General features: G+C 38.1%; 1 protein-coding gene and 1 long non-coding RNA gene across 2 annotated transcripts in view; one reads left to right on the forward strand and one right to left on the reverse strand.

Moving 5' to 3' along the window:
* LOC309815528 overlaps nucleotides 1–25,287 on the reverse strand; it is a 460,183-nt gene that overhangs the window by 121,918 nt on the left and 312,978 nt on the right. The window lies entirely within an intron of this gene.
* QRFPR (pyroglutamylated RFamide peptide receptor) lies at nucleotides 90–24,776 on the forward strand. Its single transcript, XM_082611175.1, is given in 6 exon segments — nucleotides 90–517; nucleotides 10,746–10,840; nucleotides 22,038–22,273; nucleotides 24,378–24,387; nucleotides 24,391–24,475; nucleotides 24,679–24,776. Coding segments are annotated over 6 exon segments (792 nt in total). The 5' UTR covers nucleotides 90–177; the 3' UTR covers nucleotides 24,705–24,776.

Below are 25,287 nucleotides of genomic sequence, written 5' to 3' on the forward strand. Positions count from 1 at the left end.
TCTCCAGAAACTCCCGAGGTGCTGGCGCGAGCCCTCTCGTGCACCCGAGTCCAGAGCGGAGTCTGCCCCGGCCTGCAGGGGGAGGCAGGCGGCCGCCGCGCGGGTCCCCCGGTAGCCCGCGCCCCGCCGCGCGGGAGTCCGAGCCCCGGGAGGTGGGGCACGCGGGGCGCGCGCAGCATGCAGTCGCTCAACATCACCCCGGAGCGGTTCTCCCGGCTGCTGCGGAACCACAACCCGACATGGGAGCAGTTCATCGCGCTGTACAGGCTGCGGCCGCTGGTCTACACCCCGCAGCTGCCTGGGCGCGCCAAGCTGGCCTTCGTGCTCACCGGCGTGCTCATCTTCGCCCTGGCGCTCTTTGGCAACGCGCTGGTGGTCTACGTGGTGACCCTCAGCGAGGCCATGCGCACCGTCACCAACATCTTCACCTGTTCCTTGGCGCTCAGTGACCTGCCCATCGCCGCCTTCTGCATCCCGGTCACTATGCTCGAGAACATCTTCAACAACTGGCTGGGGGGTGAGTCCGCGCGCTTTCCTTCTCCCCTAATCCCCAGCCTTCCAGGGGACCCCCTCCCCAACACACACTCTACTCTTCTGGCTTTCTTCCATTTTTCTCTCTACCAAATGAATCCAGTGCCCTTTCTTAGAACTTCCTCACCTGCCCTCACTTGGAGATAAGTTTTTGCTCCTTTTGATTCCGTTCCAGCATTTTTCTCCGTGTCGCTTAGAGACAAGTTAGGGAAATGCTTAGGAGAGTCTCACCGCAGTGGGGTGGGAAGTGGCACCAGTTAGTTCAGCTCCCTTTCCCACAATTACCAAGATTTTTTCCTATTTTTAAAATAAAAGTAAGATAAAATATTTCAAATAATAAAAACCCCAACATCCCCTCATTCCTCTAACCTCCAGACTCACTCCCCAGTTGCCCGTGGGGCTTCCAGGCAGATATTTGTACTGCAAGTATATATATGGACTTAAAACTTTAAAACAAATATAATGCATTTGCAGAAAAAAAAATCTAGTCCTTTTTTAAAAAAAATACATGAACAGAGTCACACTTGGAGAAGGAACACAGAAAATATATGTCCTCTTGACTGATAAAGGAAGAGGGATTAATTTCTCTTCCTTAGAATGGGAGCAGAAATGGCAGAGAACCATTTGGAGCCATTGTTGGGAGCAGTGTGTGGGAAAAAATAAGACACTGCACTTCTCCAAATGATTCAGTCTTTCCAAAGAGACATGACTAGAGAGCGTGTTTTGTAACCCATAAATAGTAGTGGGTTGTATTCTCACCAGTGCTTATGGAGTGCCTTGGGGACGAGGAAACATTGATTGTACCTGTGTTTTCATGGGTGGATGTACTCTTGTGACCATCTCAAAATTCTTAGAAAGTGATTGGAAATATAGGGAGAATGTGAGAGAAATGAATCATTGTGTTTCAAACTCTGCTATTTCCACCCCTTCCTTAGCTAATTCCTTTTATTCTCATGGCGGGTGTTTCTTTCATCCTACAATTACCTACTTGAGATCCTCAATTTAAGTCTCTGGCATTGTTTTGTTTTTTTTTTTTTTCATTAATTTGCACCAGGTTTATTGTTAGTGGATCAGGTTGCTAAAATCTTTGATTCCCATCCCATCTACGATATATATATTTCCCCCAATACACTAAACATTAGAGTACATAGTATTAGCTTGAAAGTGACACATAATGCAGAGTCATAAATTGATTTATGGATTATTGACTTTTTTAGGCACTCTGATGAAATCATTATACTTGGGCATTTTAAAGTTGCCCTGTGCAACTAACACCACAGAACTAATGGAAAAACTTTTGACTGGTACATATGGCTTATTTTTTGAGAAAAAGGCACAGGAGCTTTCCCTTTAACTAAAGCAACTCTATACGTGTCCCCCTTTTTTTCTCTTCTTGGAAAAAGGTATATAGCAACAAAAAAATTTGTTTAAAAAAGGAAGAACTGGGGGAGAAAAGCACCCACATTTTTCTATTATTGTCAGAAACTCTTGACTTACAGATGTTACTGACAGATGGGAAGCTGACTATATGAGAATGGGATTTGATTATCTTCCACTGAAAACCTGAAGGAAATCTAACAGAAAAAAACTTGTTAAGTGAGAGACATAAGAGCCAAAATAATATACTGAGCTATTTGGTTTCGGCATGGCTTTTATACATCTTTTCAACATGTTTCAGTTCTAGGTAGTGGCAATGTAGAATGTTGTCGACAACTGAAGTTCCTGATGTAAAGAGGTAAATAAAAAAGGACTGCTTCACTGGTAACTAGAAGATATCTTATTCTGGGACAAATAGTACTTGTTCCTTTTAATTTGAAATTCTGTGGAGGAAGGAGAGGCTGCTGCTTGTCTAAAACAGTTCCTCCAGCACAAGTTATTAGGTCAAGTGGTCATAGGACCTGCTTGTGGCTCAGTTACCTTGGTAACAAAAATATTTGAGTTAGGAAATAATGCTTCCTAGGAGTAAAAGAGAATGTCTTCAATAAATTGTGTACTTTTCTTTCTATTTAGAGTCTAGGCCATGGACCTGCAGCATGAGCATCACCTGGAACCTTGTTAGAAATGCAGTCTCAGTCCCCATTCCAGACCTATTGAATCAGAATCTGCATTTTAACAAAATTCCCCATGTGGTCCAAATTCACAAGGAAGTTTGAGATCCATTGGTCTCTAATACACCATTGCTGTGTTCCACTTTAGGGACAGGTTATTTTGACCAATGGTAATAGGCCACCACTGAACACTTTTCGTTAGCAAGTAGACAGGCTAAATATTTCTCTCTGATTGTCTGTTATACCATAGAGGCCGTTACTACAATAACTAGGACTTTTGCCATTAGAGCTTATTTTTCCAAGTCATAATTATACCAAGGAGGGTGTGGAATTTAATACACAATCAATTTTGTCTGCCTGATTTGTTGATGACCAAAATCCAGCTGAACCAAATTAAATGGGCAAAAATTTCCTCAAAGTAAATAAGCTATTATGAAGCTGTTTACTCCGGTTTCCGGAAACTACAATTTTCCTTAATAAATCTCTAGGTTATTGGATGCTTTTTCTCCTTTCTGTAGCCTATACCTGCATTTTCAGAGTGAAATCTATGGGATGTTATTGACAAAGTACATTCTTTGCATAGACTTTGATATAATTTTTTCATTTGTTCATTTATTCATTCATTTACTGATTCAACTATTTATGAATGCCTAATATATGCTAGTCGTTATGCTGAACTCAAATACAAGGGTGAATAGTACACAATATATGTCGTGTAAAGATTTTGAGGAAAGGCAGCAGTTTTCCTGGAGGATGTGAGTAGTTCTGTATGCCTGGAGTTTAGCATTCCAAGGGGAAGTGGTGAGAGATGAAGCTGGAGAGAAAAGAAGAGAAATCATGAAGAGCCTTCTAGTGCTATGTTAAGGAGTTTGAATTTTATTCTGAAGCAGATGCATCACTAATCTGAAGCAGCGAATTTCAAACTAGGAGTTGCAACCTATTAATTAGTCATAAGTCATTGGGTGAGTCAGGATTAGCAATTTTTTTAAAAAAATGATATATATTACAATAGAGAATTTCAAAGAGCATTTACATAGTAAAAGTTTGGTTGTGTGTGTATATATATGTATATACATATATGTATCCACACATGCAATAAGAAATATCTTTAAATTACGTGTGTGTGTGTGTGTGTGTGTGTGTGTGTAATGTAAAGGTATTTCCTATTGTGGATCATGGTTAAAACCACTAGTATAAAGGGAGTCAAGTTAGAGCAAGTATGGTTGACCATAAGCAAATTAAACCCATCAGAACTCAGCAGCCATGGTTATGTTCCATTGCTACCCTGTGGCAGTACTTTGTTACAGCCAACTCTCTGAATTCGATTACTAAAGTGGTGGAATTGATGATGCAATTTTAAGGAACACAGATAATTAAAAAATTGATTTACCTGTGGTTGGTTGCTAATAAAGCAGAAGTTTTTATTCATCTTGGAATGTGTGGGTGTGGACGAGACTGTGACAAAGGCAGACCGTTTAGACGAGATTATACCAAAAGATGCAACTCGTGGCGAGTGGAAGAATGGCTATACACATGTTTTTTGCCTAAGGCCACCTAGCCCTCTATTTTTATTACTGCAGTAAAATCAGAGCTGTTCTTGAAAAATATGTGGTGTAGTCTCTCAGAATAATATATTTTAATCCTCGAACTGTGTTAAGTGTAGAGATTACAAAATTGTAGGAGACCCACTACTCAAATAAATTTTAGAAAAATGTTATCCCGACAAGATTTGCAAAGTGGTGTTCAGAAAAACAGGGTGGGAAGGAAGCAGGGAAATGTGAAAGATAAAGAGATGAGATGTAGAAAAGAAGGAAAACAGTGATAATCAGCTGTCTGCCAAGTCTTAATATAGAGACAGGTAGAGAATAGAGTTATACTAATTTGGCAAGTAGAAACGTAATTTAAAAGAAATAGGATTGATGCTTCCAAACCATTGAATACCCTAAATACTTACTTATTTTGTAAGGCCTCTTCTCCACACTAATTATGGAAAACCTGTGGTTTGGGGACTGTTTTTCACAGTGGCTGAGAGCATAGACTCTGGAGCCATCATTTTATGGGATATAGGAACAACCTTGGGTAAGTTGCTTTATTTCTCATCTCTTTCTACAGATGGAAGTCATAACAATACATATTTTTTGGTGTTGCTGCCAAGAAGATTTTATAAGTTTATGGAGTTAATGCTGATTAGAACACGGTAAATGGTAAAAAGTGTTCTAGATTGGAAGTTAGTCTTTTAACTTTGAACGTTATCATCATTGTGGCTCAGTCAGGACAAAGGACACTTCTGGCAGGTATAAGGCATAAACAGGGACAAAAGAAAAGAGACAGCAGAGGAGAGCAGAGATAGACTTTCATGATGTTGCAGAACCACAGAAGTCAATGAGAGCAGCGCAGGGGAAGAGATGAAAGATAAGCATATTTATTAGTCAGAGTTCTCCCGGGAAAGAGAACCAATAGTATGTGTGTATATGTAGGATGTGCTGTGAAGAATTGGCTCACACAATTATGGAGGCTGAGAAGTCCCACAATCTGTTGTCTGCAAACTGGAGACCCTGGATAGCAGGTGGCAGTGGTAGTTCGAAAGCCTGAGAGTCAAAGAACCAACGTTGTAGATTCCAGTCTGAGTCTGAAGGCCTGAAAAATAGGGGCCTCAAGGGCTGGAGAAGATCAGTGTCCCAGCTCAAAGCAGTCAGGCAGAGAGAAAATTCCCACCTTCCTCCACCCTTTTGTTCTATTTGGGCTCTCAACAGATTAGGTGATGCCCACCCACACTGGGAAGGACCACCTGCTTTACTCAGTTCACCAATTCAAATACTAATCTCCTCTGGAAACACCCTTACAGAAAAAAACAGAAGTAATATTTAACCAGACATCTGGGCACCCCATTATCAATACAAGTTGACACATAAAATTAGCTATCACAGAGTATTGAGAAGAGTTCCCTGTGCTATACAGTAGGTCCATGTGGAGTGATGGGATGTTAACTACAATTATTGTGGTAATCCTTTTGTAATATATACTTGTATCAAGTCATATTTTACACCTTAAACTAATACAAGGTTATATGTCAGTTATATCTCAATAAAACTGGAAAAAAGAAGAAAAAAATTAACTATCATAAAAAGTCATATCTAAAACACAAACTTTCTTTTACAACTAGTCTGTTCAGGAATAGTGTTTTAGATACACAGAGAGAAAGAACAGAGAAGAAGAAAACAAAACCAAAAAAAAAAGTCATAAAACATATATAAGTGGCATTCTTTTTAGTTATCATTTCTTTGAACATAATTAGCTATCCAATAGTATGCTAGAGCTAATTTGTACCGACTCATGATAACCAACTGTGTATACATCTGTTCCAGGCTCCACACTTATTGATATCCTTTTGGTAGTTTGGGATTGGCCATGGTGACCATATTTATACCAGGGAAATTAGCAAATAATTAATGATCAGAAACTTTTTTTTTAACCTGGGGAGCTGGTTGTTAACATTTATTGGCACACCACTACTTGTATCCCTTGTAATGTACATGATAATCAATCATCAACATTCTAGGTATTACTCACCACCATTACTTTAATGTATATTGTCATTTTCTCAATCAACTTTAATCCAGCATTTTACTTTTGTTTTTTTAAACTTTATCCTTGTCTGTATTCAAACAGAATTTCTTGGAATACTGCTTTGTAATTATATATTTATTTGTGGGATATTGTTTAATGCCTGCTCTCCTTCCATGAAGAACAGCTGGGAGTGTTTTTGTCTTGGTCTGTAGTCAGAGCCTTCAGTAGTATATGATCCATAGGTGAGTGAAGGAACAAATGAATGAATGAGAAGACAGAATATAGAATGAAGAATTAGTGTGATAGACTAAGATATCCTCCCAAGCCCTCCCCAACTCCCCACAGTTGGAAGCAATGTTAGAAAGTAGACCCTGAAGAGAAGGCTCACTCTCAAATCCATTCTCTTACCCAGTGGTTCTCAAACTTTGCTGCATATTAAAATTACCTGGCTACTTTTTAAAACCCTAAGGCCCCACTCACTCCCCACAATTCAGAATCTCTCAGAGTGAGATCTAGGTATCAATTTCTTTTAAAGATCCTCAGCTTATTACAACATGTAGCCAGGTTTGAGAACCAGTGCTTTCTAGGGCTTGGAATCTGGGGTAGGTCTTGGAATTCCCAGTGTACACATCTCTGTTGTTGGGAAAGGTGTCTGAATATCCACCTAGGAGTAACTGCTGAGAATTGTAACTGATGGTTACTGCTTCCATCTTCAGATATGTCTGGTCTAAAGTTTTAGTTATGGCTTGAAACAAGCAAAGATAAGTTCCCATTTCACCTTCTCCATCTTGCAAAAAACGTTTGTAGACTTCTCTCTCTTTCACCTTCCATCCTACAACTCTCATTCTTGCCTTTGTGCTCTCTTTTGGGATCTCAGGTTCATAGCATTGAGTTAATAATATGATATTATTATCATTCTGGACAATAACCTTCTCTTGTTTTATTATGTTTATATTCATTTTTCCCTTAAATCCCCATTCCCTGCTATAATTCATCTCCCCCTGAAAAGGTGGCTACAATAATATGTTTGATATGTACCTTTAAATTTGTTTGTATTCTTCTTACATATGTTGCATAAATATGCATTGTTACTTTGCTCAGTGCTGTTTCCAACATCTGTCCATGTTGCTATGTTTATCTAATGCTTTTATTTTTATTTATTTTTTTAATGCTTTTATTTTTAACAGATAATTTATGTATTTAGAGCCCACCTTTGTATGTGATACAAGATAGGCATATTGGTTTATTTTTCTCCATGTAGAGAGCTAGTCTTTTTTACACTTCTTATAAACAACTTGTAATTTCTCCATTGATTTGTGGTGCCATGTTAATTATAAATCCATTTTCCATCTTCCTTTCTATTTTGAAACATTGTTTAGTTGTCTAAGTCCACACCAGTGCTATAGTGTTTATTGCAAAGGCTTTTTAGCATATCTAAATATTGCTTGGGAAAGTCCCCCATTTCTTTGACCTTCTCTTTCAGAGTTGATTTAGTTATGTATGGACCTTTAGTTTTCCATAAGCATTTAAAAATAAGTTTGTCCCCCTGGAATTTTGATTGGTATTGTATTCAATTTATATGCTGTTTTGGAGATAACTGACATTTTAATGATAAGTCACTGTGCAATATTGTCATGTTAATTCTATGTGATAAGACAGAACAGTGGTCCTTCAAAGATGTCCATAACCTAATCCTTACAACCTCTGACTATGTTGCTTTACATGGCAAAAGAGATTTTGCTGATGTGACTAAATTAAGGACCTGGAGATGGGGAGATCATCCTGTATTATCTGGCTGGACCCTATTAATCGCAAGGGTACTTACAAAGGGAGTCAGGAGTGTCAGAAGCAGACATGGAGATGTGGCAATCGTGCCAGAAGTCAGAGTGACTCAGGGCCTTGAGCCAAGGAAGGCAGGCAGTCTCTGGAAACTGGAAAAGGCCAGGAAACAGATTCTTCTCTAGAGCCTTCAGAAGGAATGCAGCTCTGAGACCCATTTTAAACACCTGACTTCCAGAACTATACGATATAAATGTGTGTCCTTTTGAACCACTAAGATTGTAGTAATTTGCTACAGCAGCAGTAGAGAACTAATACAATCATCTTTTACACATAGAATGACTCTATTTAATTAGGTCTTGTTGGATGTTATTCCTTCCAAACAGAAACCTGGTATGTTAACGTATTGGGTGGACATGTTCTTCAGGGGAGTTAAGGATCCTTCTTAGCTCTAGGAGTTGGATTTCATTAATGTAGGTCAATATTTTAAATTTCATTCTCCTTGTCGATGAGTTTTAAAATGGGCATGCAGCCCATTTTGGCCATAGAGTCTGAGGTTTTCCTCACTTTCATAAAGGGACTGAGAAAAGTGTATATTTTCCTTTCCAATCCTAAGAACAAAAGCATGCCGAGGATGAAGTAATCCAAAGGAGAGAATGCTAATCCATGGTGAAATCATTCAGCTGTAGAATTTACTGCCCCATTATTGCTCTACCTCTGGAATCACTTTTATATGAATAGTACATTTCCCTTATTGTTTCAGCCAGTTGAGCTGAATTTTCTTTTATTTGCAGTCCGAAACATCTAATTAATATATGGAACAAACAAATACAAAGAAAATAAAAATTATTTATTCCAAATCTAGACATAATTATGATGAGAATTTTAGTGTGTTACTAAAATTAGTAACATTTAGTAGTTAGTTTTCTCCTGAATATATTTTTAGCAAAATAGAAACCCTTTAGTGTTTGAGTGTATGTGTGTGTACATGTATATATCACTTGTTTACTGCTTGTTTCAGTTAGTTTTCATTTTAAAACGTCCATTGAGAGATGATTTAATAATTTACATTATATTGACATATATTTTACTTAGCCATCCCGCTATTTTTGGCATTAGTTTACACTAATTTGAGGTTATTTTATGTTTGGTGAGCAACTGACATAAATTCCATGAATATTTAAAAATTTTTATTAAGCATTTCTGGGGAAGAACACTTTATAATGCATTTTGTTGCCTGATAACCTTCACATTCAAGAATCTTTTCCTAATGGCTAAACTGACCTTCTCCATTTCTTTCCTTGTATACAAAAAAAAGAAAAGAAAGAAAAATATTATTTGACAGTGAGTTATTTTAAGATTTTTAACACAATGAAACCACTTTGTTTCTGCTTTATTACCCTGATGTTTAATCTGGGCTTATTTTACTCTATTATTTGAAAGTCTAATTATTGCCATTAGTGGAAAGTAAAAAAACAATTCAGTTACTTTTCTAAAATGGTATTTGTAGCTATTAGAGCAATGAAAATAAGAAGAGAAATACCAGAAGAGACATAATTTTACTTTGGTGAACTTGTTTTCTGACACAAATATGCACCCAGAAGGTTCTTCTTGTAAAGTAGTTGAAGGAAGCACTCTGAGCAGAACTACAGAGTTAGTATCAGCTTGGCTCCACAGAGAAAAACCTCAGGGTTTTGCAATTTGTATGGTCCCTTGTGGAGGCCCACTCATCCTAAATCAAAATCTTTCTGAGGACAGCTCCAGCCCATGTACACAGAAAAGCCAGAAGTCTTTCATGTTGCCCTATTCTTAAATATGTAAAGGCAATCAAGGATTGTTAGGCAGTTGAAGAAAGTTTGCAGAATAAAAGGAAATAATACAAACAAACAGATAAATGAAACTAGAATAAACGGGTGATTTATAGATTTCTTTAGAAAAAATTCTAAGTGGTATTTTCATATCTACAGACATATTCTGAAGAATGTCTCCTCATCTGATATTTTCATAGTGGAATTCTTATTGGTTTTTAAGTCTCAAACTTCTACAATAAATGTATCATTCAATACAACACTTTTAAAGATGATTTTACATAAGAAAAATTTATGTCCCAAAACTTAATAAAACATTTTAAACAAAATGATTTATCTATAAATAAAAATTAACCAGCTATATTCCAAATACATTTGGTAGAACATCAAAATCACAAATAGATATTTTGAAAAGCATGCCTAGTGTTCACAATGGGATGTGTGTACTGAATGTTGCTGACACTAAGAGAAGCATCACATCATTTTACACATTCTTTGCGACTGAACCATTCTTTGCAATTGTTACTCTTGAAAGGAAGACTAGCTCTGCAAAGAGGTCAATGAAAAAGATGTTGAAGAATTATTTAAATGTATGATGAGAAATTAGCAAGTACTAAATTTGTTCAGGATATCAGTCTGAAAAATTTAATCACAGTGATAACCAGAAGGTATCCAATTAAACCACTAGACATTGCTTGCTGAAAATTATTTGTGGGCTCTGCTGATACAATGATAATCATTATCTTTGAACTTGGTGGAGATATTACTGCCAGATATCTCTTATATCACCATGCAAATACTTCTATAAACATACTAGAGGAGAGTAAGTAAAGCTATATTCTGTAGTGTTTCATCCTAAAGAGTCAACTACATCCCTTGAAGATTCATTCAGGAGTCCCTACCTGAGCACAAAAGTGATATAAAAAAAAAAACCTGACAGCTTCTGAGTTTTATAGTTTGCCTGAAATTGCACCTTTGCAACCCAACTTACTCATGATATCACTTTCCACAGCTAATGACAATGATTACATTTCAGCCCTCCTCGCCTTTCAACTTTCTTCAAGTTTCCAGTCTGTTCCTTTCTTCATGGGTATCAGGTCATCCAAGGTAATTGTCCTGTTTTTGTTGCAAATTATATTTGAATTTTTCTAACATATTTATTAATTTCTGTGTGCTGGTTGCTATGCCTTGTTGGAAAAAAATATTCATGATGCACCATGAAAATGCTGCCTACAGAGCAACATGCACACAAACCATTTGATAAAAACGATTCTAATTGTTCTGGAAATTGGGAGCAATAGTTTAAGCATATTACATACTAAATGATGACTTAACTCTATTTTAGTTACACTTCAGGAATTCTGTTGCGAGTTTGATTTGGCATTTTAAATGACGGGGAATAGGCTACTAGTGCACATTTTCATGCAGAATGTCTAATTTTCATGAATGAGTTACTAATGGTAAGTGGGAGATGTCTTGATTTAAGAAGATATTGTCTTCATAAATCAAGAGTAAGCATCTCTGAAAAGAAACATTTTGAGAATAAGAAAAAGTTCTTAAAAGTGAAAATATGATTGCTGAATTTATATATAAATTATAAGAGCTAGAAGATAAAGAGAAGAAGATCTCTGTAATGTGGACCAAAAAAGACAAAGAGAATTTATAAAGCAAAAAATATGTATAAACAAAAAATATAAACATGAGGGATACAGCCAGGAATTCCAAAATCTGATTAATAAGAGTTCCACCAAAAAAATGCACAAAACACAGAGATAAAACACAGAGATAAGAGAGTCAGAGGTCTGCAAATTCAAAAGGCACACAAAGAGCAAAAGAATAAAAAATGGCCTAGGCTTCAACTCATATCCCCATTACATTTCAGAAGTACAATTACAAAGAGATCAATAAAAGCTTCCAAATAGTGAACCAGGATACTCATAAGAGAGCAAAAATCAGTCGGACGGTATAGATGTGTTAGCACCAAAAGTGGATGCTAGAGGTCAATAAAGCAAGATCTTCAAGATTCCAAAGGAAGATAATGTTGAATTTAAAGTCAAATTATAGCCACTTTCAGATAAGCAAGAACTTAAGTAGCTTACTTTAAACTCATTAATTTGAAGTACTTACTTGAAAAAGATTCATGCAAAACAAGGGTGAAATACAAGAAATAAGAAGCCATGAAATAAAAGGAACAGTGGAGAAGGAATCCATTCTAAATGAATTTCAAGAACATGGCTATAGAACAAGCTTTAAATAAATAAATAAATACAGCCATCAAACTTAGAAGTCAGTAGTCTTCTAGAAGAAAGTCTTAAAAGAACAAATACTAGAATTGATTCCAAGTTGTGTATATGTTATGTGAAAAGTTGAGATGTAATAGTAAAAATAATGATGGTGATGATGATTATGGCAGCAATAAGTATAGCTAACACTCATGAATGCACTTTCACATAGTGCCAGGCTCTGTCCTAAACACATTGCATTTATGATTTCATTTAATCCTCCAAGAGTCCTATGAGACAAGTATTGTTTCATCATCTACATTTTATAGATAAGAAAACCCAAGACACAGTGAAGTAAGGTAATTTTCTCTAGGTCACACAATTAACTAGTGGTTAACCCAAGATCCAAACCCAGGCAGTCTAATTCCAGAGCTTATACTCTAAACTGCTATACTGTGTTGAAGAAGGTACATGTTTCTTCTTCAAGCTGGAAAAAAAGAAATGCAAACTAAAACTCCAGGAAAAATTCAATAAATGAAAATACTCTACAAAAGGTCATGGCCCGGATACAAAGCACATTAAAATATGGCACACTTTAGAGCAATGAGTAAATTCACAAGGATCATGACTATAAATTCAGAGAAAGAGAAATGTATTTGGAACATGTATATTGGTTTTGTAGTTACAATGTTTAAATAGTCATAATAATGAAAATGCTGCTTATAGTTTTAATCTTTTATAATTAAAATGTAGGCCAAGTACAGAAGACTTAACATGGCAATGCAACAGAATGCAAAGCTATCAGTCTTAATAAAGTAAATATAAAGGTATAGCTGATAGAAGTTGGAAGGAAGAAGAGAGGGAGAAAAGGAGGAAGGAGGTGACATGAGGAGGTGAGGTATCACCATCTTACAAAGTGAGGGACAAGATAAACTGTTGGAAGCTGATAGACCAAGGAAAAGGGTGCTAAGTGTATTACTTTATGAGTCAAAGATAGAGGAAACCACATGCAAGAATTTAGGAAACACACTTCTCAAAAGCTTTTCAAAGAAATAATTGAAGAAATTGTTATAACCATAAGAAAAGTAAAAGATGTGGGGAGAAGCAGAGGTGGGAGGTAATAAAAGTGAACTAAAAGCCTATCTATCCTAGAAGAAAGTCAATATAGACCATCTAAAATTAGTGAATCAAGAATATAAAGCAACTTGTGTAGCAATGTGAAGGTACCTGGCAGAAGAATTAAACACAAGTAGATGTCGGGGAGTAGGACAGCATGTGGGAGGGGGTGGGAAGAGACCCATTCTTTTTTATCGTAGCCCTTCTGATTTTGAATGATTTGCTCATAATTCTTTGATTAAAAAGATATTTTTAAAAGGAAGAGACAAGTTTAATTTGTAACTGAAAAGCTGCCCCCCCAAAACATCTCCCAGACAGATGGTTTCACTGGAGAATGCTGCTAAACATTTAAAGAAGAATTAACACTACTTTTACACAAACTCTTCCAGAAAATAGAAGAGAAGGGAACACTTCCTAAACCACTTCATGAGGCCTCTTTTACTCTGACAAAGTAGACCAAGACAGTACAATAAAAAGAAAATTGCAAACCAATGTCTCTCAACTGCAAACTTAGACATAAAAATTCTCAGTATATTAGCAGACGGAATCCAACAATGTATAAAAAGGATTATACACATGATCAAGTGGGATTTATCCTAGGTATGTAAGTCTGGCTCAACATTCAAAAATCAATGTAATCCACCAGAGCAACAAGCTAAAGAAGAAAACTCATATCATAGCAATTGACACACAAATAACATTTGACAAATTCCAACACCCATTCATGATAAAAGTTCTCAGCAAGTTAGTAATAGAGAGGAACTTTCTCAGCTTTATAAAGAGCATGTACAAAAACCTACAGCTAACATCATATTTAATGGTGAAAGACGGTGCTTTTTTTCTCAAATTGGGAACAGAGCATGGATGTCTGCTCTCACCACTCTTTTGTAGCATAGTGCTTGAAGTTCAAGCCACTGCAAGGAGGCAAAGAAAAGAAATAAAAGATATAAAGTTTGGAAAGGAAAAATAAAACTACCTCTATTTGCAGAAGACATTATTTTCTACATAGAAAATCCCAAGAATCTACAAAATCTCCTAGAGTAAGTGAATTCAGCAAAGTCAAAGTATATAAGATCAACACACAAAACCCAGTGGTATTTTTATATTAACAAGTAACGTGCAGAAAATGAAATGAAAAATACCAAACTATTTATAATTACTCCAAAGAAAGTGAAATACTTAGGTATACAGTAAACAAAACATAGTTTTCTGTTCTATGCGCTGAAAATTACAAAATGCAGATGAAGAAAATCAAAGAATACATAAAGAAATGGTGAGACATGCTGTGTTAATGGATTGGAAGACTCAACATATTAAAGATGCTGGTTCTCCCAAAATTGATCAATAGGTTTAATGTAATTCCTATCAAAATCCCAGCAAGGATTTTTGAAGACACAGACAAGCATATTCAAAACTTTATAATAGGCACAGGGCCTAAAATAGCTAAAATAATCTTGACAAAGAAGTGGGAGGAATTCCTCTGCCTGATATCAAAGCTTCTATGTAGATAAAGTAATCAAAACAGTGTGGTATTGGCAGAGAGATAAACACAGATGAATGAAGCAGAATAGAGAATTTAGAAATGGATCTGCACAATATGCTCAAAGGATTTTTGACAAAGGTGTGATTCAATGGAGGAAGGATTGCCTGTTCCACAAATAGTGCTGGAGCAATTGACATTTATAGGTGAAAATAAGCAAACAAAACAAAAACTTAAATCTCACACTTTATACAAAAATTTATTCAAACTGGATTGTAGACTTAAAAGTAAATGTAAAGCTATGAAACTTTGGGGGAAAAACATAGAAAATTATCAGGGCTGAGCACAGTATTCTTAGAGTTCTTAACTGACACCAAAAGCTCAATGCATAAAAGGAAAAATTGATAATTTGGACCTCATCAAAATTAAACACTTGCTCTGTTAAAGCCCATGTGGAGAGATGAAAAGACCAGCTACGGACAGGAAGAAAATATGTACAAAGTATATATCTGACAAAAAACTAGTATCTATCAATAGAATATATAAACTCTCAAAACTCAGCAGTGCAAAGACAAACAGTCCAATTCGAAAATGAACAAATCACATGAAGAGAAATTTCATCAAGGAGGATATACAGATGGCAAACGAACACATGAGAAGATGTTCAGCATTGTTAGAAATCAGGGAAACCATGATATCAATACACATCTATCAGAATGGCTAAAAGAGAAAATAGTGACAACACAATGTTGGCAAGGATATGGAGAAACTGGATCACTTATACATTGCCAGCAGGAATATCCAATGACACAGCCGTTCTGGAAAATAATTTGGCATTTTCTTATAAAACTAAATACGCAATTACCATGCAGCCAGGGAATTCCATTCCTGTGTATTTATCCCAGAAAAATTAAAGGTTGTGTTCACATCAAAACCTATATGTTAATATTCATAACTGCTTTTTTGGTAAGAGTCAAAAACTGGAATACCCCAGATAGTCTTCAGTGGATGAATGATTAACCAAACTGTGGTACATATATTCTGTGGAGTATTAGTCAGCAATACAAAGGAACAAACTGCTGATAAATGCAACAACTTGGATGCATGTCCAGGGAACTGTGCTAAAAGAAAAGAGCCAGGCTTTAGGCACACGGGCTTCAGTAGTTGTGGCACACAGGCTCAGTAGTTGTGGTGCATGGGCTTAGTTGTTCCATGGCATGTGGGATCTTCCCAGATCAGGGATGGAGCCCGTGTCCCCTGCATTGGCAGGCAGATTCTTAACCACTGCACCACCAGGGAAGCCACTGTAATGAGAAGCCTGCACACCACATGAAGTGTAGCCCCTGCTCGCCGCAACTAGAGAAAGCCCGCACCCAGCAATGAAGACCCAATGCAGCCAAAAATAAATAAATAAATAAGTTTAAATAAAAAAAGAAAAGAGCCTATCCCAAAAGGTTATTTACTATATTGCTCAATTTATATACCATTTTTGAAATGAGAAAATTTTAGAAATGGAAAACAGACTAGTGGTTGCCAGTGGTTAGGGGCAGGGAGGGGCAGAGGTGGGAGGGGCATATGGGTGTGGTTATAAAAGGGCAACAGGAGGGATTTTTGTGGTGTTGGAAGTGTTCAGCATCTTGGCTGTGATGGTAGATACTTGAACCTATTAATAAAATCTATAGAATACATGCACACTGAAATGAGTACAGGTAAAGTTGGAAAATCTGAATAAAATCAGTGGATTGTATTAACGTCAATATCTTGGTTGTAATAGTTTACTGTAGTTTTACAAAATGTTACCATTGGGGGAAACTGGGCAAAGTATACAAGGGATCTTTCTGTATTATTTCTTACAACTGCATGTGAATCTATAATTATCTCATAAAATTTTCAATTGATAAAGAGAAAGAAAAAATGAGAGGTCAGGAGGGTATAGCCCTCATGAATGGGATTTGCCTTCTTGTAAAGGAGATGCCACAGAGCTCTCTCGCCCTTTCTGCCAAGTGAGAATACAGTGAGAAGTCTGCAACCCGGAAGAGTGTCCTCACCAAATGATGCTGGCACTCTGACCTCGGGCTTCCAACTCCCAGAACCATGAGAAATAAATCTCTGTTGTTTATGTCACCCCATCCATGGCACGTTGTTATAGCAGCCCAGATGGACATGCCTCCTCTCAGAGCCAGATGGGCAGCTTCCATCTCCTTCCCTAAGTCTAACAAGAATTCTGGAGAAAAATGGCTCATCTTCTTTGCTGTCAGTTTCCTCTTGCAGTCTCTCTACTGAGTCTTCTTCTTGGCACTTGGAAACTGTAAGAATCTTCTCCCTGTCCCTCCACCCTGCAGGAGTTAAGGTTCCTTCTGGCTTTCCTCCTCCTAGCCTTCCCCTTTGCCTGGAGCCAGGGTTTCCTTTCCCTGGGCTAAGTTCTTCCCTCTTTTCTGCTACTCAAATGCAGCATTATTGCAAAGTTCACAAGTCATAGGATAATTACTAGATTGCTTTGTAAAGGTCTTATGCTAAATAGGAATACAGTTGACCCTTGATGAACACAGATTTGAACTGCAAGGGTCCGCTTACATGCAAATTTTTTCAATAGTAAATACTACAGTACTGTACGATCCAAGGTTGTTTGAATCCTTGGATATGGAAGGAAGACTGTGAAATTATACTGATTTTCGACTGTGCCCCAGTCGGTGCCCCTACCCCCCACGTTGTTCAAGGGTCAACTGTAATTATCAGGAGGGCTGAAATTCTAGGAGAGATGGGCCGCACATCTGTTTTAAAATATTTAGCAACAATGGTTCTCCTCTTCAGTCTGTATGGTTTACATTGGCAGATTATTCCAGTCCACTTTGGGATTTTATAACTTCATCTTTAAAATTGTGGATGATTTATATGCTGGAACCCCATTAAATTAAACTATAAATTAAACTATAAAGTTGAAGCAGGGCTGGAGCTTAGAGCCCCCTCTCCCTTCTTGGCAGTTCCCACAGCATCCCTGCAGGAACACAGGGCTCCATGGAACGCTGATGGAAACCCTCAGCCTGATTCATCTCTGGGAGGACCTTCCTGCTGGGGAATTCCATGGTTCTGTTCCTTTGTGGTTCTCAGCCACAGTTTGTATAACAATTCTCACTTTGACTATATTTAGTTTGTTCCCCACTCTCCTACTGTAGGATGTGGTTGAGGGAAATGAGGTAGGATTCAGGATTTGGTAAATTTGCTCACTAGCAGCTAGCTGCTTAAGAAACCTGCTAGAGGGACTTGCCCACTGGAACAGCGGTTAAGAATCTGCCTGCCATTGCAGGGGACATGGGTTCGATCCCTGGTCCAGGAAGATTCCACATGCTGCGGAACAACTAAGCCCATGCACCACAACGACTGAGCCTGTGCTCTAGAGTCCGCGAGCCACAGCTACTGAGCCTGTGTGCAACAATTACTGAAGCCCGTGCGCCTAGAGCCTGTGCTCTGTGGCTTCACCACAATGAGAAGCCTGCACACCGCAACGAAGAGTAGCCCCCCCTCACCGCAACTAGAGAAAGCTCATGCAGCCAAAAATAAAATTAATTAATTAATTTATAAAAAGGAAACGTGCTAGAAAAAACTAGAAACTTACAGGCCATATTGGGACAAGGTGTATCAATTGTTTGAATATGGCTTAATTTTTTTGTACAGGAAATTAAGGAAATTATATGCTAGATTGTTTTATAATATGTTAGACCATTGTTTCAATAATGGTTGTATAAAGTAATCTTTCCTTTAAAACTGCAAATGTCTGTTCACTTTGTTTATTACCAACCTTGGAACAAATTATTCACAGACTAGTTATCATCATTAGATACCTTCATGCAAACATAGCTCATTATACCATTTTCTAAATTAATAAAAGAATGCTTTTCAATCTTTTCTAAGTATGAATACTTGTTCTTTTCACTCTGTCCTCTTCACTTGGATCCTTTTTAAAGGCACTATTACCCAAGAGTGAAAACAAATACTGGCCAAATTGTTTTCAATTTCCAAACATCATTTTTAGAAATAATGAGATCTTGTTTCTATCTGAACCATTGAGACCTGCTCTGCATATGCTGGGAGGTGAGGATGGGCTTGGTAGATAGGGGAGTGGACACCATTCATGTCCAGAGCAAAGAGTTCATGTTCTGGAAAATAAAGTAATATAAATAAGTTATGGTGGGAAATAGAAGGCAATAAATATTTAATGAAAGCATTTGTTCCTAACCCAGTAGGCAAAGGAGAATTATTGTAATTTCTTACCCGAGGGTCTGACGTAGTAGAAATGGAAGCAGCAATGGAGGCAAACTGTAATAGTAGGATTTGGACTGTGTTATCTCAGCATTAACATACACACAGAAAGAACATTGACCAGAGTATTCTACATGTTAGGAAATCTACCTTCCAGAGAAAAAGTAATAAAAGAGAAGTAAAGTAAGTTTACTTGGTTTACAAGCAACAGTGGATAGCTAAGTAGCTTAAGAGGAGGGGATATACTGGAAAGATGCTGGAGGTTCACAGGATCAGTGTGAAGCTGGAGGAAAGGGCCTGCAAGAGGCAGGGACCAAGGATGCAGAGAGGTCAGCAGCCGTAACTAAGCAGTGGTCTGTTCACGCTCATGATCTGGTGAGCACGGAGCCGCACTAGCTCAAATCTCCCCCTTCCGTCTTCATTGCGCTCTGTCAACAGATTAAAAGAATTGAGGTAAATTTGGCACATTTGGAGCTGATAGAGTCTTTGAGAGAAGCCATTCTGTGTTTGCCTTGTCTTCCCTAATAGGGCCTCTTCCCTAACCTGCCCACATAGGGGAGAGTTCATGCACCAGAGGGAATTACGCTTCTAGTAGCAAATGAAGTTGGATGCTGGCAATCAAAATATGAGAAATAGGGACTTCCCTGGTGGTCCAGTGGTTAGGACTCGGCGTTTTCACTGCCGAGACCTGGGGTCGATCCCTGGTAGGGGAACTAAGATCCCACCAGCCACATGGCTTGGCCAAAAGAAAGAAAGAAATAATCATAATTCAGATTTTTTTTTAAAAAATATGAGAAATAGCCATTCCAGGCAGGCTCTAAGAAACACATCTCCTACATTAATATCAGATAATCCCATAAGGAAAAAAGGGAGGGACATCCCAAGAAAACAGTGCCCTACATAGGAAATTCTAAGATTATTATCCCAGTTTAAAATTGCCATTTGTGGGAAGAAATGTCACAAAGGACACATTCTTGCAAAATAATTGAGACCTGTTCAGTTCACACTGGGGAATCTAACGTGTAGAGCTAGCTGACTGTAGAGTCATCAGAGAGATTCATCAGCAGAACAAGAAGCTGAAAAAGAAAGGGAAGGTCATTCATAGAAATTTAACAAAGGGCAGAGAAAAGTCAAAGCTCTTTAATGCCTATTTTGCTTAGTCTTCTAGACCTTGAAAAGTGACCTCCAAATTAAAAAGGGCAAAACAAAGACGGTTAAAATGAAAATAAAGATCCAGTATAAGTGAATAGATAGCAAAAGAGTGTCTACCCATTTTTTAAAGAACTCAAATCTTCAGCATAGATAAATTACATGCCACAACACTGAAGACACTTGGAGATGTGATCAAAAAACCAGTAATTTCTTAGAAAGTTGGTTGGAGAAATGTCAGAAGTAATGAGTTGGGCAAATGCTGTCTAGATTCATGAAAAGAGTAAGATAACAGATTATGGAACTCCTCTGGGTGCAAAATCCTCAAGTGAATTATTAAACAGATGATTTTTGAGCATTAGACAAGAAAACTGCCACGTAGCGTGGATGTGTGGAGATAAGTGAGGGTGAGGCAGTGGGAAGAGGTAGAGTTGGAAAACGTGGGCTCACGTATTCGTCTTGTAACTAAACAGCTGTGTGGACGTGAGCAAATCACTTAACTCCTTTGAAATGCAGTATATTTATCTGGGAAATAGGCTATGGAACTAGATGTTCTTTAATGGGCAGTTTAGCCACAAAGAATCTATCAGCTCCATATGTACCGAATTTACCTCAATTCTTTTAATCAGGCTGCCATTTATTAAAGAACATTCCTGTACTGGATGCTTATGTCATTTTATTGGTCCTATGACAGGTGGGTATTATTAATCCCTTTTTACAAATGATGAATTGGAAGTTCAGAGTGGCTAACTAATAGATTAGGTGAATCAAGATCAGAGTGTATCCTGATATCAGGGAATCAGCTGATAAATTTTCCATGCTACTGTGATGGACAAGTTGAATAGATTTAGGATGGATAGCATTACAATGAGATAATACTACAATGAACATTACAGTAATAATTTTTGTTTGGGTAGTTATACCTAAAATTTGTTGATAATGGATCCATATCCATTTCATGGGAAGTTTCTTCTGGTATTTCTTTAACTTTGGCCTGTCCAACTTTTGTGTTTGTATAAACAATTTGGCTGAAAGAATCAAAGAAATTCTGGTCAAATTTTCAAAAAAAAAAGAGCAGGAGAAATATCCAGATGAATAATTTATTCATATATTCATTTATTCATGTGTCACATTCAAAACAGGATTTGAGGTAAGTTAATTCATTCACAGTATGATCAGTATTCAAGCAGTGAACTATACTAATACTGAAAGTAAATTCCTTCACTTAGCATCAAAACTATCTTGTTGGGAAGGAAGGGCCTTAACTTTGAAAAGGCTTGGAATTTGGGGAACTGGAACAGAGGTTAGGAGTGTGTGGGATGGGCTCTTAGGTAGCCATTTGGAGCTTCCAAGAAGTATTGGAATGGAATTATCTTGAGCGATATCTAAGTCATTTCTTTTCCTAAGTCATACGATGAGAAGGGAATCTTGAGTTAACAGAAATTTTCTGTTAAATGGACCCAATTCATTTCAGGTTGATTTCAGGTTAAACAGAAACCAACCATTTGAAAATTCTAGCACAAAAGGCTGTTGTTTATTTCAGTTACACTCACAGAAGGAGATGTTCAGACCCAGGAAAGCAGTACAGCCCTACAATTTCTGCCTTGGAAGGCCACATTCTAAGCACGGTGGGTTCCCTTCTGGGCCACATAGTCACAAACTGGAGAAAATTCAATGGAAGGTGTCCAGGGAGTTGAAACATCTGAAAAACATGTCATGAGGAATAGCTGGGCCAACTAGAAAAGACTCAGGAGTGACATGAAAGTGTCTTTTATGATGAAATATCTATTTAGGTCTTCCACCTTTTTTTTTTTTTTTTTTTTTTTTGTGGTACGCGGGCCTCTCACTGTTGTGGCCTCTCCCATTGCGGAGCACAGGCTCCGGACGCACAGGCTCAGCGGCCATGGCTCACAGGCCCAGGCGCTCTGCGGCACGTGGGATCTTCCCGGACCGGGGCACGAACCTGTGTCCCCTGCATCGGCAGGCGGACTCTCAACCACTGCTCCACCAGGGAAGCCCTGCTTTGTGTTCTTTTGATGCTGCCTCTGGCTCTTCTAACTGAATTATGTTTATTTTAAAGATTAAGTATAACTTCTTATATGAAAAAGAACACATCTGCTGCTTGGAAGAGTGGACCAGCCCTGGGCACCAGAAAATCTATACTACCTTCATCCTTGTCATCCTCTTCCTCCTGCCTCTTATGGTGATGCTTATCCTGTACAGTAAGATCGGCTATGAACTTTGGATAAAGAAAAGAGTGGGGGATGGCTCAGTGCTTCAAACTATTCATGGAAAAGAAATGTCAAAAATTGCCAGGTCTGTTTAATGGAATATTCACCTCTGTTTAAAATATTTTTAGTTTGACATATATACACAAATATGTATAAAATAGATAACTAATAAGAACCTGCTGTATTAAAAAATATATATATCTTTAATTAGTTGTGCTGAAAGAGACCATTGCCAGAGATCTCAGAATTCCTGGGTAATTTAGTCAAAGTGTCATTTGTAATTCACGTTTAGCACATGGACTGACTTTAAACTTTTGAGATTTTATGTATGGCAGGAAGAAAGGGTGATTACTAGCTCCCAAATCAAAGGGGAAGTCACTGTTATAAATAGTTACTTGGAATTTTTAAAATCGTTGTATTTTCTTCTGCATGTCAATATGATGCAGTAGGAATTGCTGTGGCACTGTCCTCTCTCTGCCACTCCTCACCAGCCACATGATGTGGATAAGTCTTCTTACTCCCAAGACCCCTGCTTTCCTCATGTGTACCAGGAAGCACGATGATATCCATCCTTACTTCCTCCCACCCAAGGATGATGCTAAAACACGTGAGATGACGTGTATGAAAATCCTTTGGAAATGAGAGTATGTTATTTATTTAAAATTATTATTATTCGGCTTCCCTGGTGGCGAAGTGGTTGAGAGTCCACCTGCCAATGCAGGGGACACGGGTTCGTGTCCCGGTCCGGGAAAATCCCACATGCCGCAGAGCGGCTAGGCCCGTGAGCCATGGCCGCTGAGCCTGCGCGTCTGGAGCCTGTGCTCCACAACGGGAGAGGCCACAACAGTGAGAGGCCCGCGTAATGCAAAAAAATATATATATTATTATTGATATATTTTATTTTTACCTAAAAGCTTTACTTTCTGATCATATTGATTAATAGAAATTTAAAAACACAATTTACTGCTATGATACTCATGGGCCATATGGTTTATTTTATAATCTACACTGAATGGCTATTAAAAACATAATCTTAGGGGCTTCCCTGGTGGCGCAGTGGTTAAGAATCCGCCTGCCAGTGCAGGGGACACGGGTTCGAGCCCTGGTCCGGGAAGGTCCCACATGCTGCGGAGCAGCTAGGCCCATGCGCCACAACTACTGAGCCTGCGCTCTAGAGCCCACGAGCCACAACTACTGAAGCCCATGTGCCTAGAGCCCATGCTCCACAACAAGAGAAACCACTGCAATGAAAAACCCGAGCACCTCAACGAAGAATAGCCTGGCTCACAGCAACTAGAGAAAGCCCACGCGCAGCAACAAAGAGCCAACACAACCAAAAATAAATAAATAAAATAAATAAATTAAAAAAAAAATCTTAGACGTCTAGTGGTTTGATGAAATTTATCATTTCTACAAGTGTACAGCGACCTCTGGTGTTTATATAAAGAACTCCTCCCTCTCGACGTGCAGGGTGCTGGACTATTCAGCACCTTGGGACATACTGCTGATTTAGCTCTCTCACTTCCTCAGAAGAAAGGACTACTATGCTGAGATAATAAATAATGAATATGACTCTTTGTAAACTTGAAAATGTGTAAATCTCTTGCAGACATTAATCTCCTTTACAGGACTAATGGAGAAAACTCCATTCGAATCCCTGATTAATCATATTACTTAGTTATGTAACGGAGGAGTACCGTTTAATTCTGTCCTGAGGGCTTCCCATATTTTTCTATCACAGGCGTAAGTGTTCTTCAACATAAAATGAATAAGAGCTTTGACACTGAAGTTAGACTGCTTACGTTTAAATCCAAACTAGCCTTTATAGTTTAAATCTTCTGCTAGCCGTCTGACTTTGCAAGTTACTTAACTGTCTCTGTGCCTCACTTTCTGCACCTGTCAAATGACTTCTTGGGACGATTGAGGACATAATCCATGCCAAGCATTGGGCATGGTGCTAGACCCACAATGAGCACATATCTTTAGAATGTTCACATTATGAGAAATATAGGGATGTGGGTAATAGAAATGGGAAAAGATGAAGAACAGTTCATAATCTGTCATGAGCTTCATTAACATTTGAAAAATATCATTGAGAGGTCTAGACTTTAATTTTAATAGCTTTGCTGTCAGCTTGACACATCTGCCAAGGAGAAGTTAACTAATGCAATATATCTCTGTGGGTCCAGGAAGAAGAAGTGAGCTGTTGTCATGATGGTGACAGTGGTGGCTCTCTTTGCTGTGTGCTGGGTACCTTTCCACATTGTTCACATGATGACTGAATACAGTGAGTGTTTGTCATTCTCATTTGATGGAAGTTCTAGTTCATTTCCTGCTAGAATGGAAAATGAATCATTGAAATATGTTGCCATTCACTTGGGTAATCAAATATCAACCTTTTAATAGGTTTCTTTCATGTTTTCAAGATCACTAGATCGTTATGTGGCAGGTAAATATGTATGAGTATCATCAAAGCTTTAATAATTTTAGGGCTTCCCTGGTGGCACAGTGGTTGAGAGTCCGCCTGCCGATGCGGGGCACGCAGGTTCATGCCCCGGTCCGGGAGGATCCCACATGCCGCGGAGCAGCTGGGCCCGTGAGCCATGACCGCTGAGCCTGCGCGTCCAGAGCCTGTGCTCCGCAACGTGAGAGGCCACAACAGTGAGAGGCCCGCGTACTGCAAAAAAAAAAAAAAAAAAAAAGCATTATCAAAAGACCTTCTTTTAATGTATTTAATAAAATGTTAAAAATGATGTATATTGGTGTTTATCAATAGAAACAACTCAGAGATAGAAAAAAAACCTGAGTGCCTACCAATATAGGAATGGCCAAAAAAATTGTTATATCCATATGACCTACATTTTCAAAGAACATCTATTGCCATGTGTGGCTGGTGAAGTAGTGCTAATAAAATGAGAAAACTACACGTTCAGGAATTTCCTCCTAATACTCAACCTGACCCTCTCTACTCCCCACTTAGTCTGTAAAAATAAAACTCCTTTCTTTATCACTCCATAAAGAGTTCTTTTCACAATCTCAGCTTACCAAAGTAGCCTTAACATGTTTTTCTGCTTTATTGCTCTAAAATTCAACCTGGAT

Source organism: Mesoplodon mirus (genome assembly GCF_964341445.2).
Source record: "Mesoplodon mirus genome assembly, chromosome: 2".
NCBI lineage: Eukaryota > Metazoa > Chordata > Mammalia > Artiodactyla > Ziphiidae > Mesoplodon > Mesoplodon mirus.